This window comes from Heterodontus francisci, chromosome 24, assembly GCF_036365525.1.
Source record: "Heterodontus francisci isolate sHetFra1 chromosome 24, sHetFra1.hap1, whole genome shotgun sequence".
In the NCBI taxonomy this organism is placed as follows: domain Eukaryota; kingdom Metazoa; phylum Chordata; class Chondrichthyes; order Heterodontiformes; family Heterodontidae; genus Heterodontus; species Heterodontus francisci.
The window spans coordinates 68,869,587-68,889,651 of NC_090394.1; the positions used below are offsets into that span (position 1 = coordinate 68,869,587).

The following is a 20,065-nucleotide window of genomic DNA, read 5'->3' on the forward strand; positions in this document are numbered from 1 at the left end:
AAGACATTTATTGATTTACAGTATGACAGAGTCGGCAAAAGTGGAATCACACCTTGCAGCGTACAGCTAAGGTGGGTGGGGAAGAAAATAGATAATTTGCAGCCTCTTTACATCCACTCCCTCATCTCTACAAAGGTAAAGTTAAGATAAAAAGTGTGCTTTCACATATATTGAACCACGCTTCCCATCATCTTGTTAAGAAGCTATTTAGACTTTTTATAAGCTATGCAGCAGGCAATAAACTATTTATTGTGCACATATTTTTATCTAGCCCTTTCAAACTCCAAAGCCAATAGTAAGCAGCTAGGGCATGAAGATGAGTCCTGTTAATCCAGTACTATGCAAAACAAAGAATATTCATGCATTGATTTTTCCAATTATAGTTTCAGAACAGTTTAAATACAGCATCTTCCTTCTTTACAATATTGGATTACAACTGGCAATGTTCACATTGCCTCTTGTGGAATTACCATTGAGAGAGAAGTATTAGAGTTCCTCCTTTAATTATCTTTTTTTGTCTACCCTTCTATTAGGAGAAAATGTGAGTTGGAGAAGATCTACATAAACAGTGGGAAGCTTGTGTAGAATTAAATGCACCATGTGTCAACACAAGAGATTTGAAAAACATCACATTACAAAACTACAATAAATGTTAGTCTTACATACGGTGTTCCCATCAGGCATATAAAAATAAGTGAATTCACAAAAGCATGCCATAAGGTACATTAAAATGTAAAATGAACAAAGCTTGTAAAAGATGAGGCATTCCTCATTTTCTTACAACTACATGAACACTTGCTTCAGTGGAAGACAGCAGAAATTGCACCTATATCAGTTAACTGGAAGCTTGTTGGAGAGTGAACAGGTTATTATAGGATGCAGATGGTAGTACAAAATGAATCAATTGACACTGGGGTTAATTTTCACTTTTACCACCAGGAGGAAAATGGCCAGTGGTGGATCATCTGCCTATTTTATGCCCTGCCTGATTTTCATATCCATTCCAAGTCAACACACAAATGTGTACACATTTCACACTTCCACCTGGTGGCAGCAGTGAAAAATTCATTCTGTCGAGGAGTCAGTTTTTTTCTTTATTTGCTCTTGGGATGTGAGCGTTGCTAGCATTTATTGCCCATCCTTGCTGCAGTGTTTGTGTGGGCTTTCAATTATTAATTAATTACGGAAGGTTTATTTGTTGATTACAATCTTAACACCACACCACAGTTGCTACACTTATCCAAACATCTCAGATGCACATTTCTGGGATCAAATTGCTTTCTAAAATATGGAATTTTACTTTAAAAAATGGAAATCTAAGCAAGTTTAAGGCAAAACAGTTCCAAATTCAGTGGAATAGAAACTGGCCTGGGTTTTATTTTCTTCCAAACAACTAGAATTCCATTCAAACTAGCAACAGCTGGCTGACATAATACACATGTAAACAATGTAGGGAATAACAGACTTCAGGAGGAGGAGGACGTAGACTGGTGAACTGGGCACAAGGTGCCCGATTGAGGGCCGCACCCACTTCCCCAACCACCCCCAGGACCCGAGACGCCTCCTTCCCCCCAAACGACCACTCTTGGCTCGCCAGGCATGGCCAATCTGCCCGGCAAGGCAACCCTTACATACCTTTAGTCATGGCTCCATGTCCTCAGCTCGGATGCAGTCCCAGCAGTGGCCACCGCTCTCAGTGGTGCTGCTGGGACTAAGAGCTACCAGCCTGATGATTGGCCGGCAGCTCAATGAGGCGGGACATCCTCCCTCAAGCAGGAGGAAGTCCCGCCTCAGAACAGTTAAAGCTCAGGGACCCGTAAAATACGGGTCGGATCCCCAGGCTGGGTGGAAGCGGGTTCGCCACTAACTTTTATGTCGGTGGCCAGCTCCCATCCGCCCGGCGTAAAATCCAGCCCAACATATCTCCTCAATTAGAATGATCAAAGCCACTTACTAAACATATCTTCTACCTTCCACTAAATAATGCCATGGGAGATCCACTAGTAATTTGTATTTCTTGTGGCTGTGTGGACTTTTTGTGCGTCATACTTACAATCTATCAGGCTTGTTTGTGTCTCATCCCACTTTTCCACACACCCAATACCTCGGTGTTCTTCCCATACCCACCATCTTCTCCCCACTGGGTGGATAACTCTAGATCACCTTCCCAGTTCTACTGAAACCCACATCACTCACTCATAATACTTCTTCACACCTTTACCTCCCTGTAATCTGGAGCATCTTACATCTAAATTTTCCTCTGGAACTTGAACTTTAAAACTTTAGAATCACAGAAATTTACAGCACAGAAGGAGATCATTCGGTCCATCGCGTCCGCGCCAGCTGACAAGTAGCCATCCAGCCCAATCCCACTTTCCAGTGCCTGGTTCGCTGCCTTGTAGGTTATGGTACTTCAAGTGCATAGCCCAATACTTTGGAAATGCTATGAGGGTTTCTGCCTCTATCACCCTTTCAGGCAGTGAGTTCCAAATCCCCAACACACTCTGGGTGGAAAAATTTCCCTTTGAATCCCCTCGAAACCTCCTGCCTCTGACCCTCAATCTATGCCCCCTGGTTATGGACTGCTCAACCAAGGGGAATAGGGCCTTCCTATTCACTCCATCTAGACCTCTCAAAATTTTACATACTTCAATTAGGTCTCCTCTCAGCCTCTTAGGCTGAGACAAGTCATAAAATTATTCAATCACAGCTAAACAGAATAAGCAAAGCTACCGATTTATGCTATTCATGAAAATGTATCCCAAAATACTGTCAAGTGTCATAATACTTTGAAAAAGAAAACACACCACTTCAATCGCCATAATACTGTAGTCTTAAAGTAGTGTGTTATAGCTTGAAGTATATCCTTTCTAGGATAACTGTACCCAAACTTACAAAAATGCAATAACCATCAAGAAACTGCAAAACAAAAATGTACATAATTTTAAAAAGTTTACTTACAACCATGGTACGAAGCAGGCGATCCTCCAGATTTTCCATACTCATGTTCTGAATAGCTTGTGGAGAGATTAGGTTGGCTAGATCCACGACCAAAAGTAATTTGATTATTGCTTCCCACGCCTGTGGCAACTTGAGCCATACGTTCTTTTGTCTTAAGCGCCTGGGCTCTCTCTGACTTGAGCCGTTCATCGTCCTTCAACAAAGTGACAAGCTGCTTTGACTTCTCTCGTACATTTATGCCTTGATCTTTACCATCACGATCAATATACTGGAAGTCTTTTAGAGTTTGAATGGCAAATATGTTTTCCTTGCACTGTTGTGCAACTCTTTCAGATCCAGTTTTTATCATATAGTCTAACAGTGTCAGAGCCTTATAAACATGTCGCCAATTCTTGCCATGATCATTAAGACGTTTCCATATCATACTCATTATTTCTGAGAATGCCACTACATTATAGGTTAGGTCTGCAATTTCAGTCATTAAAGAACTAGAAGGTCCCCAAGGGTCATTGGAGGTTGCCTCACGTACTTTAATTTCAGCTTCAGAATAGTTGTTTACAATGTTTTTCATTTGCCGTCTAATAGCTGATGTAGTCATGGTGACCCTGGTCAAAAAGGAAATCTAGTAGAAAAGGCTTCTTTCAATTACTCAAATGGTACCAATGATTTTTAATCCCAACAACTACTGTTGGGAATACCACTCATAAAATTTTTGTATACTTCAACGCATGTTGTAGGTCTTCTGGTAAAATCATTTCCTCTCTTCGAAGAGAATTCTCATTGTTGGGCAAATTACCTGTGAAAGAACACAGCTTAAATAAGAGCAGTTATTAAGACTAGAGCATTTAAAATGGTCTTCCAAAAATTTACATTTATCAAATCTTATATAAAATGCAACACAATGATTTTCTATGCATGTAATTGAACCACATTAGGATCAAAACTTTTAAAAAATATACTGGTAAAAATTACCAAACTGATTAATGCTAAATTTGATCTTGTTGAGGAGTTTTGCTGTTCAAATTATAACAAAGTTATCTTGAGTTCATGGCCACCTCTACCAATATTAACGCAAATTTAACCAATGAGGTAATCAGCACCAACACTGAAACTTACTCTTTGAGGAAGCTACACAACTATTCAGTAAACTGTTCAAAAAATTATTGTCCAATTATGTCCTGTTTCATTTACTAAAAGACATGAATGAGAATTATCAGGCTTTCCATAAAAGTACTGAAATTGCTTCTAGAAATAAAGTTCAAATTCAATGGAAGTGCAGCCTTTCTGGTATTTGTAGCAATGCATTACAGGTATAGACACAACATACATTTACATAGTGTCTTTAATGTAATAAAAAGTCCCAAGGCACCTCACAGCAGCATTATGAAACAAACTATAACACAGAGCCACATAAGGAGATATTAGGTCAAAGAGGTTTTAAGGAGCATCTTAAAAAGCAGGAGACACGTCCAGAGGCGGAGAGGCGTAGGGAGGAAATTTCAGAGCTTAGGCCCTAGACAACTGAAGGCACGGCCACTAATAAGTGGAGCTATTAAAAATCAGGAATGTTCAAGAGGCCAGAACTAATGAGCACAGCTATCTCGGAGGGTTGTGTGGCTGCAGTAGATTACAGAGATAGAGAGATATAAAGGGATTTGAAAACAAGGATGAGAGTTTTTTTTTAAATCAAGACATTGCTGACTGGAAGCCAATGTAGGTTAGCGAGCACAGGGTAATAAGTGAACAGGACTTGGTGCAAGTTAGAAAGCAGGCAGCAGAGTTTTGGATGACCTCAAGTTTACACAGAGTAGAATGTGGGAGACCATACAGGAATGCGGTGGAATAGTCAAGTCTGGAGGTAACAAAAGGCACGAATGAGGTTTCAGCAGATGAGCTGAGGTGGGGTGAAGTTGGGCAATATTAAAGTGACGGAAAAAGGTAGTCTTAGTGATGGTGCGATTATGCAGTTGGAAGTTCAAATATGCAAGGAATAATAGGTCTTGCAAATAACGCATGTCATGTATTCATTTATTCAGTATCTATTCTAGAAAACCTAATACAAGGCTCAGCTAAATCCTGTTTCCGTACTATTTTAACAGCAAGTTGAAACAAACGTAATTGCTTTGTGTTAAAAGGAGTGCTAGCAGTACTCAGTAAAGAACTGCCTCAGTAAACAATAGGTTCCAGTCTTCCTTGAAGTTGCCCCAGACTTCTACACTGGCCTGGGAAATGCAGCAATACCCATACTAATCTGCCTGCACAAGTGAGGAATGTTAACTAATGCAGCCATCAACCAGGTAATGCTTGCTACATGCGCTAAATATTCACTTCCTTCACTACAAGAGCACCACGGTGCACATGGTTGCGTAGGAACAGTGCTGCTCTAAAATTTGAGGAATAAGCTCAGTATAACCTGACAAACACATACTTCAACGAAGAAGAACGACCTCTATACAGTGGCTTCAATTTACATAATGATATAGTGCACTTAATAAGAGATTACCCAATTGACATTTTGTTTGCAAACAAATATACTCTTAACATAAGCATCAAATCGCTTAATAAAAATATTAACACCTGCTTTAAAATAATGCACTGAAAATTCAACAGAAGCATGCTAAAGTGTAAATATATACTACTGAAATGCATTACTGACAACACAAGACAGAACTCACATACACAATACAATTAAGGTATATATAATCTGTATAATTAAGCCACATCCACACCAAAGATGATCATGGCAGCTCATACCAGTCAGTTTTTCACAGCTACTGTGGAATGAAGGTGTTGTAAATCAATTTCTTCATGGAATAAAGTCATTTAGACGAACTGTTTACAACAGCGAGACACAAACAGATAATATAATTAATAATTCAATCTTACCAAAATGTTTTAAAATGCAGATCATTGCCTCATGCACAATACAGCAGCAGGAATAAGTGAATCATATCCCCAGAAATACATTAACCTTTAGGGTTATATTAAATGTTTCTTTCTTTCACTCTGATAAAGTAACGTTCACAGCTGCTACTAGCATTTTAAAAAGTTGTGAAAATTACTTCCTATCTACAAAGCCTTATTCATTGTCACATTTTTATCATGTTTGTATCAAATTTAGTGAAACCATCTAAGCAAACGTTTTGCATTACAATTAAACCCTCTTGATAATTTGTGTAATGCCTTAATTTTGCATTTACAGCTTCTTACTGTAGCACAGCTCCCTGTACTGTAAATAAACTCTCATGCTCCAACCAACTATATTACTTTGGTTCCCAAATTATAAGCATTTTAGCTATACTTATTTTATGGTATTTGAGGTTTTTTTTATTAAAAAGGGCAAAATGTATGACTTTAAAATGGAGACTAAATGATGTTTGTATGCACAGATCCAACCTTGCTTCACCTGAAAATTATAATCAGTATTAATGCCCTGTGTGCAATGCTAGGATTAACTAATGTATTAAAAATCCTGAAGACTGTAATTTCAGTCACACTTCCAAGTACATTGTGTACACCTGATGTTAGTATTTCCTCCAGAGGTAGCACTGTAACCTGTAAAACAAATATCACCACAATGCCTGTTATTCTTGCTTGTTGCAAAGGTGGTGCTGTAACCTCAGCCTGTTAAAACAAACTACTTAGCCATCACATTTCAGACTGAGGAAGGCCATGGAGAACCATACATAAAAAGATTTGACAGCCCCCTTCTGCTTTATTGAAGTTAGTGTCAACATAATTATGGTATTTTGTTACAAGTTGTTCTTCTTAGGTAGTCCCTTGGGATCAAGGATGACTTGCTTCCACTCTGGTTTGATGGGTTCTGAGATGGCTGTTAAGTCCAATGTGTGATCTGCAGACTCTGCCACGAGGGGCAGTTGGTGCTTGAAGGAAGAGTCAGGTAGATGAGTAGTTTGGAGATTTGTGTGCTCTCTCTCATGCCTTGACTTCGCTCCGCATGTTCCCAACAAAGTCCCTCGAGACATACAATGCCTTCCTGAATGAGCTTTCTCCACCTAGGACAGTCATGAGCAAAGAACTCCCATGAGTCGACCGGGGTGTGTGATCTCTTCAGGGATGCTCTGAGGACATCTCTAAAGCATTTCTGCTGTCCTCATGGAGCGTCCTGCTGCGACCAACTGAAAATAACAGCTGCTTCAGGAGTTTGGTGTCAGGCCTGCCAATGACATGCCCTATTCAGCAGAGTTGGTTTTGGGTGATTAGTGCCCTGGTGCTGGACAGAATGCTATTGTTGGACTGCTTTTTTGCCACCTGATTTGGAGGATCTTGCAGAGACACCTCTGGTGGTATTTCTCCAGTGTTTTGAGGTGCCTGCCACAGGTTAGCCAAGTCTCCGAAGCATATCGGAGCTCAGGGATCACTGCTGCCCAGTAAACCATGACCTTAGATTTGGGTTTGATATCCTAATCCTCGAATATTCTCCTCCTCAGTAGGCCGGCGGCTGAGCTGGCACATTGGAGGCGATGATGAACCTCATCATCTAGGTCTGTCTTCGCCGAACAGAGGCTCCCCAAATATGGAAAATGGTCCACATTTTCCAGGATCTCACCATTGGAATATACTTGTAAGCAAGATCAATTTTATTACTTAAAATGTATTCAAGAATACAAAGTAGATGCAGTTTTCAAAATAAAAGTACTAGAGTTACTTCAGCAAAAATAAAATTCAAAGTCATTATAATTTATTCAATAACTAGCTGAATTCAGCCACTGTATGGTTACAGTGAAACTCAATTATATACAATGCATTAAGAATTGGCAAAATATAAATGTTCATAACCAAGCTTGCAGATCGGTATATTGTAAAGAAATCAGGGCATCGGGTAAATATGCCTGCAATCAGGATGCGTAACTGAGTGGATCGCTATGTATTTAGCTACTATTCCACTTGCATAATAATGTCACCAAAAAAAAAGACAAAGACCATTTTAGACAATACTCCAGAAATATATTTTACTAAAATATTAAGCACAACTATTAGTGGGCTGTAACTTCCTGGCCCTGTCCATCCAAGTTTTAAACTTACCTAATGATTGGGACAACTTTTCAAGCTAGGCTGAAGCACAAAGATTGAGCTTGGCCTTGGCTCTGCGCAAGTCCCAGCATCACTAAAAACAATAACACCAAATGTGGCTGAAGCCTAGGATAATGAGTACAGAAAATCTCCCTTTAACAAAGCTGCAAATTTGTCAACACTACTTGTGAACCAGCCAATGGAGTTTGTTTTCAAATCAGATATATAATGGAGTTCCCACAAATATGTAAACACAAGATCACTTCAGGTCCTTATCCTGAAATAATCTTTTTATAAAATGCTTGGGACAGTTATTGATGACAAACATCTCACTGTGCTTGTTAAAATAAAAGATACCATTTGGAATCAGCTTTACTACAGTTCAATCAATGTTTCAAGATTATACCAGATGGTGTTTATTTACAGCAGTAGCTGTGTTGCAAAGTTGAATGACTTGATAACAAAGTGGAATGAATTAGAAGTTGCTTAAAGCAATCAAATTTCATACTTGTCACACTTACTGAGGTGGCACAAGCAGGGCTTGTGTATGAGAAACACAGAACAAAGCTGCAACTAAGTCTAGCATAGTAGGTTAAATCAACCTAATGATCAAATTGTAAACTGAGTATGGCATCAAATCATCCAGTGTTTTGTAAATAGGATCTGTGTTGTCACAAGGCTTATGTTGCATACTGGTACCAATACACTTTAGGAAAAACTACATTTAAGCCAATACATTTGAACATGTTATCTGATCACCTCACATTGCTCCCTCCACCAGTGCTTTATCTTACTACCAGATAGCTGAAAATGCTCTATGTCACAATCCAAGATTTGAAGCACAAAAGCTATAATTGTACTGCTGGGCATTTTTTCAGTTCAGGTGAACACAGCACAAGAATTTCATACTACCACCATTTTGCTTTAAAGAAGCCCTGTTTCAAAACTGTGGATCACAAGTTGGTTGTACTCATACCAGAATACGGTACTGTTACGACTGAGGCAGGTGGAGTGCACTGTCAATTCAATCACACCTCTCCATAGGTCACAACATATCAATAAATTTTCCCACTTACCGAAACAGCCAATTAGATACTCTATTTGTCCCCAGAATAAAGCACATCAACCAGGTTTCTGTAATAAACAAAATTATCTGTTTATTATAAACCAAGTCTTAACCAATAAGGAAATAAATATATATGCGAAGTGAGATCGTAAAGCCCCTTATTATTCTATCCCTCACGCACATACATCCAAAAACTGGTTAACTGGGAAAGAAAGGGATTTTTGTTTATAGCTGTTACAAACGAACAGAAGGAACAATAAAAAAAATTGAATATAGAAGTCTGTTGTTTTGGCGAGGTGTCCCAACGTCGAACAGTTGGTTGCCACTAGGAATTTTTCCAGGCAAAGTTGATGAACAGTCTGTTTGGGTAGGCAAAGAAATTCAACTGCAGAAGGCTTCATCACATAGGTCTTCCATCAGGTGTGCAACAGAAGTTTCAGTACTCTCACATTCGATGCAAAGTTCATTTGAAGATGCAAGGTTTCTGCAAATATTCAGGATGTCTTCAAAAGTACAGGAGGCAACAGTACGTCATACAAGCTTTTGCTTTCCAAGAGCAAGGATTCTTTAAAGAGAGGTAATAGTTGTCTGTTTTTTCTTCTGATCTCCTAACAGGTCCATATGCAGATTCCAACTGTCTCCTTTTAGTCCAAAAACCAGCATCTTTTAACAGTTCAAAGTGAAACCAAAATTTTTCTCCCAGGCAAGTCTCATGCTAATCATAAATTCTCTTGTCACAACACAGAATAGCTCTAATTCAAACCCCCCGTGGCGTTTACTTGAAATCACAGGTTTTGCAGTATTTGTTTATTGGTCAACCCTTAAAAAAAAAAACCCCAAAAGGTTTAAAAATAGATTCCAAGTTTTAACAAAAATATATGGAAATTCTGCAACAGTATACTATTCTGATAAGGTCTCAGTTTTCATGAAACATCTCAAAGTTCCTACCATTTATCAATTTAATTACAAAATTTGTGATTTTAAACAGTAACTTTTATGCCACATAAGTCAAGGTAGAAGTCAAGGAGCCTGCCTCCAATGATAGGCCAGTTTATGGCAAGGAAAATTGCATCGCAGGTTAATAAGACCCTTGGCCCTACACCCGAGATGCTCATCAATCAGGGCGGGGGGTGGAAAGCCTAGGTCAATTAACTTATCCACATAAACCTGCTACTGCACTCCAAAAGTAAATCGTTGCACGGAGACATAACATACGGTGCTATAATAAACCCAAATCCTTAGTTACTTTAAGGCATCCATTTATATAATTTATGGAATGGTACAACTTTTGTTTCCATTAATCAACTAAAAATATTGTCCAAAATGGTCAGTTCAGGTAGCATGAATATAGTGATGTGTCAAATGCTGTGTCATCGTCAGACATGAGCTCATGACATTGATAAGCCACAAATAAAGCATAGACTTTTAGCTGCCTCACCTAGTTCATTAGCAAAAATAATGTTTTAAAGATGGCTGAGTCATGTCATGCTTGACATGCACAGAAACCAACAACTGAAATGCATAAATGTTCTCTCAGCCACATAATTGCAAAGTGAGATAATGCATTTAAAATTATAGTTTTGTTTTTGCACAACTTGATTTTAGTGCAAAATACACAAAGTTCCTAGGTGATTACTCTCTCCCTTTGTAATCACCTGAAGTTAGTTTCAGCAGAAGACATCAGAAACTGACAATGAATAAAAAAAAATTAAATACAAGGCAGAACAATGGCAGATTAAATTTAATGCAGACTAACGTAACATGCTTTGTACAGGACGGAAAAATATTTCATTGTTACAACCAGAGAAAGGGGTCTAGGGTTCCCTCTCAGCCTTCACCTGGTCTTACCCTAACAGGGTTTAATTTTAAACACACCATGCTTTTAGCTCCCCCTCAATGAACCCTTCTTCACTAACTTCCAATTATAAGGCAAAGAAACTAGCCAAACAGGTTTTCTTAGGTTTAAAGAAAAAAAGGTTAAACTTTATTAAAAACTTAAACTCTAGTGCGGTTAACTCCTACGGATACGCAATGCGCCCATACTAGCATGCATGCGTGATACACACATGCAGATAGACAGAAAAATGAGAAGAAATAAAGTGGAAACGTTTGAGGCAATATCTGAAGATGGTTTTGGTTACCATTCTTCGAGCTCGCTGTAAAGTCCTTAATTGTAAGTAGGTCTTGCTTTTTGTTGGGGCCCAGTATTCTTCTTAAACCTTGTTCGATGTAGATGATGTTTCTCTCCTGACGTTCATGTGCCCTCAGTGGGTCCAGAGGCTTGTGAGAAGTAGATGGGAGCAGACAGGAGAAGTCTTCTCACTCCAGGAGCAAACAGTCTTTCTTCTCAGTTCAAAAAAAAACTCTGGAATGCTCTTCCTTACACCTTCAATGAGTGGTGATCAAAATCCACTGTGAGATGAAGGGGTCAGGGAATGGACCTTTGTCTCCACAAGCACAGTCTGTTAGTATGCAAATGTTTTTTCAGCTAAGTGTCTGGCAGCCCTTGTAACAAGCCTTCTCTTCTTCCCAGCAACAGTTTAAAATCAATGTTCATATGACAAAATTAATATGCCTCATTCTTGGCAGGTGGGGGCCTGCATGACATCCATGAATGGCATTCAAATACTTAAGAATCAAGTTGCAAAATACCTAGGAGGCCGAGCAGACTCAATGCCAAATATGTCCAACCAATCCAGAGCTAATAGGATGTTGAACTACAAAGCCGAAACAGTGGAATACAAGACTGGAGGGCCAGGATTTTATCCAGGTGATGGGGGTTTCGGCCTCTGGCAAAAGCGCTGGTGAGAACACCCCATCTCCCCTTCTGTGGGGGGGCCCGCCAAATCAAGTGCCAATTAGGCATTTAACTGGACAGCAGCAGGTCTTCCACAGGATCAAGTACCCAGTGATGGAAGTCCCGCCCTCAGCGCTGCCAGCCAACCAGAGGCCGGCAACTATTTAACTGAGCAGCAATACCGTGGAGGCAGTGACTGCTGCTGGTGGAGCACCCACCTGACGCCTAGGAGCGGCATTGGATCCAGGCCATAGGTAAAACATGGCGGGAGGGGTCATGGGCAGGCAGGGGGGTGGCTGTCACCCCACCACCCCCAATGTTGGGTCCCTCGTTCAGGAACTAAGGACCTTTTAACAAGGGCCCCGCCCGGAGCCAGCAAGCAACCAGCATGGCTTTCCTTGCTGTGCTCCCTATGCGGCAAAAGAACTTTATTTCAGCGGAGGCAGGAAGGTGGTGGGGTTTCCCCCCTCCCTGGCCACCATCCCACCTGATTATATGCTCTCTCTGCCTCCAAGCCCACTACAGGGGAGAGCATAAAAATCCCCCTGAATTTTCAACTTAGAAAAGATGGCAGAGTGATATGATGGAACTATCAGTTTGTTAAGGGTAAAAGTTAAGCGAAAGCATTTCTTTCAATTAAATTGTGGGAGAAGAACTCGGTGACACAGTTTATAAACAGTAAAGTGTAACTGTAGTATTGATATAGGTAAATGCTTCGCTCATCAACATATGGAATAAATGTTCAAACAATTAAGAAACAATGTATGCTACAATGTGGGGTGGAAGGAGAGAACACATTAGAACCTCACTAGAAAGATAAATTAAGAGCTGAAATGGTCTTCTTCATCTAATTATCGTGATATCCAGATAGTTCTTGGGAAGTGAGACTTCCCGTTAATTCAGTTACAGTATGCTCTCTCTTCCATCCACTTCCTCTTCCAAAAATTACAATGCTAAAACTCTGGAATCACTTGCTGCATTTTTATATAGGAACATCCACACCTGAACCGTGCTGGGACCAGTGTTCTAGGGAGTCGCATAACTAGGGAAAGTAGAGAGGGTTTTAAACTAAATAGTGGGGACATGGGCTCAAATTTGGTAAATCAAAGACTAGAGACAAGGCAAGATAGAAAGGTATTAATATGGGAAAAGATAAACAGACCGTGACAGGAAGGGACAATGAGTACAAATCTAAGAGTAAAATCAATAGACAAGGCTAGAGGTTACAAAAATAATAAAAGGACAAAACTAAAGGCTCTGTATCTGAATGCACGTAGCACTCGAACCAAAACAGATAAACTGATAACACTAATAGAAATAAATAAGTACAATCTGATAGCCATTACAGAGACATAGCTGCAGGATAACATAGATTGGGACCTGAATACTGAAGGGTTCATGACATTTTGGAAGGACAGGAAACTAGGAAAAGGTGGAGGGATGGCTCTGTTAATTAATGAGGATATTAGCACAACAGAGAGGGATAACCCAAGTTCAGGAAACCAGAATGTAGAAGCTGTTTGGTCGAGATGAGAAATGATAAAGGCAAGAAGTCACTTGTGGGAGTGGTGTACAAGCCCCCTAACAGTAACTGCACGGTCGGACGGGGTATAAAGGAAGAAATAATGAGTGCTTGTCAGAAAGGTAGAGCAATAATCATGAGGGATTTTAATCTACATATAGACTGGAAAAATCAGATGGGCAAAGGTACCCTAGATGAGGAGTTCAAAGAATGTTTTCGGGATAGTTTCTTATAAAACAGCATGTTCTGGAACCAACCAGACAGCAGGCTATACTTGACCTGGTATTGTGCAATGAGATAGGATTAATGACCTCATAGTGAAGGCGCCCCCTGGGCATCAGCAATCATATGATCGATTTTTACATTCAGTTTGAAGGAGAGAAGAGTGGGGCTAAGACAGTATTTTAAACTTAAATAAAGGGCAATTATGAGGGCATGAAAACAGAGCTAGCAAAAACTGGCAAAGTAGGTTAAGGGATTTGTCGAGAGAGATGCAGTGGCAAATATTTAAGGGGATATTTCAGAATACACAGAATAGATATTCCAATGAGAAAGAAAAATTCCAAGGAGAGGACCCACTATCCGTGGTTAACTAAAAAAAAGTTAAAGACAGGATCAAACTTTAAAAAAAAGCAGACGACTGCACAAAGATGGGTGACAGGTCAGAAGATTGAACAGAATATAAAAAGCAGCAAAGAATGACTAAAAGATTAATAAGGAGGGAAAAATTAGAGTACGAGAGAAAGCTGGCTAGAAATATAAAAAGATAGTAAGAGTTTCTATAGCTATTTAAAAAAGAAAAGTTAACAATGTGGGCATTGTTCCTATAGAAAGTGAGTCTGGGGAATTAAGATAGGGAAAATAAGGAGATGACAGATGAATTGAACAGGTATTTTGCATTTGTCTTCACCATAGAGGATAAAAGTAACATCCCAGAAAAAGCTGAAGATCAGGAGATGGAAGGGAAGGAGGAACTCAAGAAAATTACAATCACCAAGGAGTGGTACTGAGCAAATTGTTGGAGATGCAGGCTGACAAGTCCCCAGGTCCTGATGGATTTCATCCTAAGGTCTTAAAAGAAGTGGCTAGCGAGATATTTGATGTGTTGGTTTTAATTTTTCAAAATTCCCTAGATTCAGAGAAGGTTCCATTAGATTGGAAAATAGCCAATATAACTCCTTTATTCAAAAAGGGAGGGAGACAGAAAGCAGAAAACTACAGGCCAATCAGCTTAACATTTATCATAGGGAAAAGGTTAGAAGCTATTAATAATGTTATAGCAGGGCATTTAGAAAAATTCAAGGTAATGAGGCAGAGTCAACATGGTTTAGTGAAAGGGAAATAATGTTTAACACTTTATTGGAGTTCTTTGAAGTAACATGTGCTGTGGATAAAGGGGAACCGGTGGATGTACTGTACTTAGATTTCCAGAAGGCATTTGATAAGGCGTCACATCAAGGTTATTGCAGAAAATAAACGCTCACTGTATAGGAGGTAACATTTTGGCATGGATATTGGCTAGCTAACAGGAAACAGAAAGTAGGCATAAATAGGTCATTTTTTTGGTTGGCAAGGTGTAACGAGTGGTGTGTCACAGGGATCAGTGCTGGGGCCCTCAACGTTTTACAATTTATATAAATGACTTGGGTGAAGGGACCGAAGGTATGGTTGCTAAATTTGCTGATGGCACAAAGTTAGGCAGGAAAGTAAGTTGTGAAGAGATCATAAGGAGGCTACAAAGGGATATAGATAGGTTAAGTGAGTGGCAAATGGAGTATGATGTGGGAAAAATGTGAAATTGTCCATTTTGGCAGGAAGAATAAAAAAGCAGATTATCTAAATGGAGAGAGATTGCAGAGCTCTGAGATGCAGAGAGATCTGGGTGTCCTAGCGCATCAATCGCAAAAGGTTAGTATGCAGGTACAGCATGTAAATCAGGATTATGCTTCAGTTATACAGGGCATTGGTGAGACCACATCTGGAGTGGTGTGTACAGTGTTCGTCTTTACTAGAGAGAGAGCGAGAGAGCGAGATAACATTTCAGGTCAGTGATCTTTCATCAGAAAGATTCTGAGGGGTCTTGACAGGGTAGATGTGGAAAAGATGTTTCCTCTTGTGTGAGAATCTAGAACTAGGGGTCACTAAAAATAAGGGGTCGCCCATTTAAGATAGAGATCAGGAGAAATTTTTTCTCAGAGGGTCGTGCTTCTTTAGAACTCTCTTCCTCAAAAGACAGTGGAAGCAGAGTCTTTGAATATTTTTAAGGCAGAGGTAGACAAACAGATTCTTGATAAACAAGGGGGTGAAAGGTTATTGGGGTAGACAGGAATGTGGCGTTGAGGTTACAATCAGATCAGCCATGATCTTGTTGAATGGCAGAGCAGGCTCGAAGGCCAAGTGGCCTACTCCTGCTCCTAATTCATATGTTTGTATGTTCACAAGGGAGTAAAACATGATACCAAAATCAACGTCAAATGAGTAAAGCGAGTCAGCTGTTTATTATTAGACCTTTTAAACGAATAAAGTCTTCCTTTTGAAGAAAAGATATTAGAAGCTCGTAACTGGATAGCTGCATTTAATACATTAAGAATCAACAGTTGGACTAGATTTCATAACTACTGTCGCAGATAGCATATCAACTTGACTCAGCTGCTAAGACTCTTGCCTCTAGGTTTGATAGTTCTGTGTTAAAGAAAGTACAATGTAATACTGAGGGAATTCTACATTATCAAGGTACCATCCTATAGATGTTAAACAAAGGAGTTCCTGTCTGGTGATCGATGTCAATTTTTTTTGATAATTGCTCCTTTTAAGTGCCTTTGAGCGTTTTGCTGTGTTAAAGGCACTATATAAATGCAAGTTGTTCTTGCTGTTGTTGATCCAGTAATTCATACTGAAGATCCCACAATCTGAACAACAAAGGTTTCTTAAATGCTGGTTAACATTCCTCTCAACCAGTCTCACCAAAGACAGATCAGTCACCTTAATTGCAGTTTGAGATCCTGATGCTCACAAAAATAACTGCCCCTTTTACTTAGATAACGATGATGGCATCCATCCGTCTCAGGAGACGATGAACTGCACCTGGGATGTATGTCACTTCTGGATTGAACATCATTTGTTGTGGCTGTAGGGGCCGACTACAAAGCTAGAATGTCCTCTCCAGGGCGCAAGGTACCATTGCTAGTACTGTCCAAAAGGGGGGAAAAAAAGTACTGTTTGGTACCAGCTCTGCTGCAGGAGTTGCCGGAACGCTGCCTGATAAATGACAGATAACTGCCTGCAGGACACCATTCTGAATTTTTGTCTGGGTTTACTCCCTTAGCTGTCTTCTCTCCCGAGACACCCACAAGGCATTATTGTAGATAACAATAATCTTTAAAGTTATTAATTGTATTTTAAGCACTTTGAGATCTACTAAGGTCCTATACATACACAGATTGTGTGCAGTGAGCTTACATTTTGTATTGTGACAAACATTTCCCCATCATTAATCCTTGATAACCTACAGTACAGCCCAGCTTAAATATATCACAAAAGTTACTGTAACATTTTCTTCCTCCTACTGTCTAAGGCATCAGTCATGGCATTCCCACTGTATCCACAAATTGTCATGTCACAATCACAGTCTCACACCAGGGGAGGTGCTGTAGCAGCACCGCTAGCAGAAGAATGTCATTAAGTGTGACAAGTTTATATACGGAGTTTCTATTATAAATATGGATAAAGGAATTTGAGATAGAAAAAGTTGATGGAAGTGCATGTTGATTTAAGATTTACTACATTATATTTTAATATATAATGATGCCCCTGTTGTAATCATCCTTATAAATGGCAAGCTTTAGAAGAAAGCCTAAAACCTGAACAACATTACTGCAACCAAGATTCAGAAGACCACAGGTGGAAAGAGGAACGCTGCATTATAAGTATCATTAATATATGATCGTTGCATTGCCTTTCACTGGTTATTGGTTAGTTTTCAGCATTACCACCTTAGGTAAGGAAAATTTGCATTTTGGACATCAACTTGGCTTAGTTGGTAGCACTCTTGTCTTAGAGACAGAAGCTAATAGGTTTGAGCTCTCAATCAGAACTTGGGTGCATAATTCTAGATCAACACAGGCAAAGCACTGAAGAAATGCCACATAGTCCTTCAATTGAAGAATGTTTAAGATGCAACTAAAAGATAGTACAGCTGGCGTTGTGGAAAGCTAAAATCGTAGGGCCAATATTTCTTCTTCATCCAAATCCCTCTCAGGGCACTGTAACAGGTCATCTAAAGTGAGTACCATAAGCAGCATAATCTTCATGTTTATGACAGCTGTGAGATCAGAATTGTCCAGTTGTATTCCATTTCTGTCATGAAAGTTAATCAAACTTTATACAAACCGTTTGGTAACATTTCACTTTCAAGCTAAAGGATAATCCTTAAGAATGGTCAACATCCACCAGCCAATGGAGTGGTCTACAAAGCTCATAAAAGAGCATTTAAAACAGCAAACAAAATGTTGCACTGCTGATACGGAGTTCCAAAATACTAGACATTTTTTTTTTTAAAAAGTATAGATCCGAACTCTACTTACTGTATGGGTCTTTTTACTTAGGGAAGATTAGTAGCTCACATCCATCAAGTCTGAAAATGCATTGCATCCAGAAAAATCAAACATTTTATGAACAAAAACTATTAGACTTAAAAAAATTACTTAGAATTAAAACTACTATAAAATAACCTATATCAATAAACAATTGTTACGACAGAGCTGAAAGCTTTTATACCCTTGCTCAGTAGGTGTCAGCAGCATTGCACTTTCCACAAATAACAAATAAAACAAGTGTAAGCAAATAATGCAAAATAATATGTAATATTTTATGCTACCATGCATCTGGGCAGATTCCATTCATGAATGTAGGAGTACACACCTTCGTTATTGTTTAAGGTGTGTCAGAATGACAACGTGACTGAACAGACAAGAATTTACTCAATAGAAAGATGCAACTATTTCTATTCATACCTATTTACAAAAGAATTCTTAGAATCTGGCTTGTCCTATGTCACAAATTTCTTCACTCACCACAGCCCTACAAGTAGCTGTTCAATTTAAAATTTGCATCATCATTCTTGCGTAACTTATACACAATGGACCTATATGCACAAGAAGGGACAGCAAAATATATTCTCTGAAAGCTTACAATCAATAGAATTTTAACCTCATTTTCCTTACATTACAGCAGTGACAAGATTTCAAAAGTACTTGATTGCCATAGAGCGCTCGATAATGTCCTGAGGTGCTATATAAAGGTGCTATATAAAAATACAAGTATTTCTATGCACATTAAGTCTGCAAACAGTTTCACCCACAATCTTTATATCACCTCAACTATCCTGAAAAACATTTTTTCCAGTTCAAATCCCGTGAATTGTTCTTCCCTTACCCAAACCCCAATAACTACCAGGATCACTGGCTTACAGTGACTAAAGTCATCAAATTCCTTTTTAAGTAGAGGATATTAGGATTACCAGTGATTTGGGGATCAAAAGCCCCAATTCTGTCAATTTTTCTGTGAAAATCGTATATCAGCTGCCTTGATGAGCTGGAGAAAGATATGCCTTGTTACACTTAATGGGGGAGGGAGGGGAAACGGTCCAGGGTTACAGAAACAGCGCAAAGTTCATAAGATTTTTTTTTTAAATGCACTTCTGGTAGATGACGAGGTTTGCAAAAAGAACTTCTTTGGAGGAACTGATGATTTTTATAATTTTTTTTTAAACATACAGGCTTGATTTAAAAAACGATTTTCTGAAGACAACTGCAGCAGCATGATGAATTTCACAGGGACTGGGGAGATGAATCGGCAGGCCTACTATTGAAGTCACTTTAAAACACACCTCATTCACGCTGACAGCTTGCAGCCACTAATCCAGGGGGTGACGGCGCACAGTCAATGGGCACAGAAGCTGGCGGGGGAAGCATCATCTCCCAATTCTAACTCCCGAGGGCAGCCTGTAACCGGTGCGAAGTTTCCTCCCTCTCTCTCGGGAGTGGGGTGTCCAGCTCCGCTTGGAGACACCAACAATAAAAACAAATTTAAAGCCCGGGCGGGCCTGACTACTGGTCGAAGCCTGCGTCACCCCTCCCGGCTTTCACTCGCTTCGTGGATGAGGAGATATGGAGGAGGGGTTTCTTTTTGGTAGGGAGGGGGGAGGTGGAGAAGAGGATCTGCTTCCCTTTTTACCACTCCATCCCCCCAAATCCATCCGCACCCAAACACTCTGCGTTATTATCCCTCATTTGCTTTATCCCTCTCGGGTAGTCGCTCTTACCTTCATGGCAACTCGGTCCCCGCCGCAGCCGCGCCCGCACGCCGGCGCCTCGAAGGTTCTGGGCGTTTCCCCCCCCCCCTCCTCCTCCCAACCGCGCTAACGGCCGAGCGAGCGCTCGCGCTGCTGCTGCAGTCCGCCCCGCGATAACATGGCGGCAGCGGCGGTGCCACCAACACACACTGGCGGAGGTGTGGTCTCCACTCCCCCCCCAACAACACACGAACCGAGAGAGACACAGACAGGAAGGCAGCACAAAGCCAGCTCCGGTAAGGAACCCCCGTCATATAACAAAAAAAAACTTGCATTTCTATAGCGCCTATCATGACCACCCGAAGCACTTTGGAGCCTATGAAATACTTTGGA

At 40.0% G+C, this 20,065-nt stretch overlaps 1 protein-coding gene across 6 annotated transcripts in view; it reads right to left on the bottom strand.

The window, feature by feature from the left end:
* The window catches only part of epn2 (epsin 2), a 66,633-nt gene extending 46,778 nt beyond the window's left edge, over window positions 1–19,855 (bottom strand). The window contains exons 1-3 of one of the 6 annotated variants that reach the window (XM_068056502.1): window positions 19,703–19,853; window positions 5,716–5,793; window positions 2,962–3,757 (exon numbers count right to left, since the gene is read on the bottom strand). In XM_068056502.1, the coding sequence (XP_067912603.1) occupies window positions 2,962–3,559 (598 nt within the window). In that variant the 5' untranslated portion in view covers window positions 3,560–3,757; window positions 5,716–5,793; window positions 19,703–19,853. Of the gene's footprint in view, window positions 1–2,961; window positions 3,758–5,715; window positions 5,794–9,071; window positions 9,130–17,963; window positions 17,987–19,267; window positions 19,513–19,702 lie in introns of those variants that run through there. The other 5 variants (XM_068056503.1, XM_068056506.1, XM_068056500.1 and 2 more) reach the window with 5 other exon arrangements.
* Window positions 19,856–20,065: the final 210 nt, after the last annotated feature.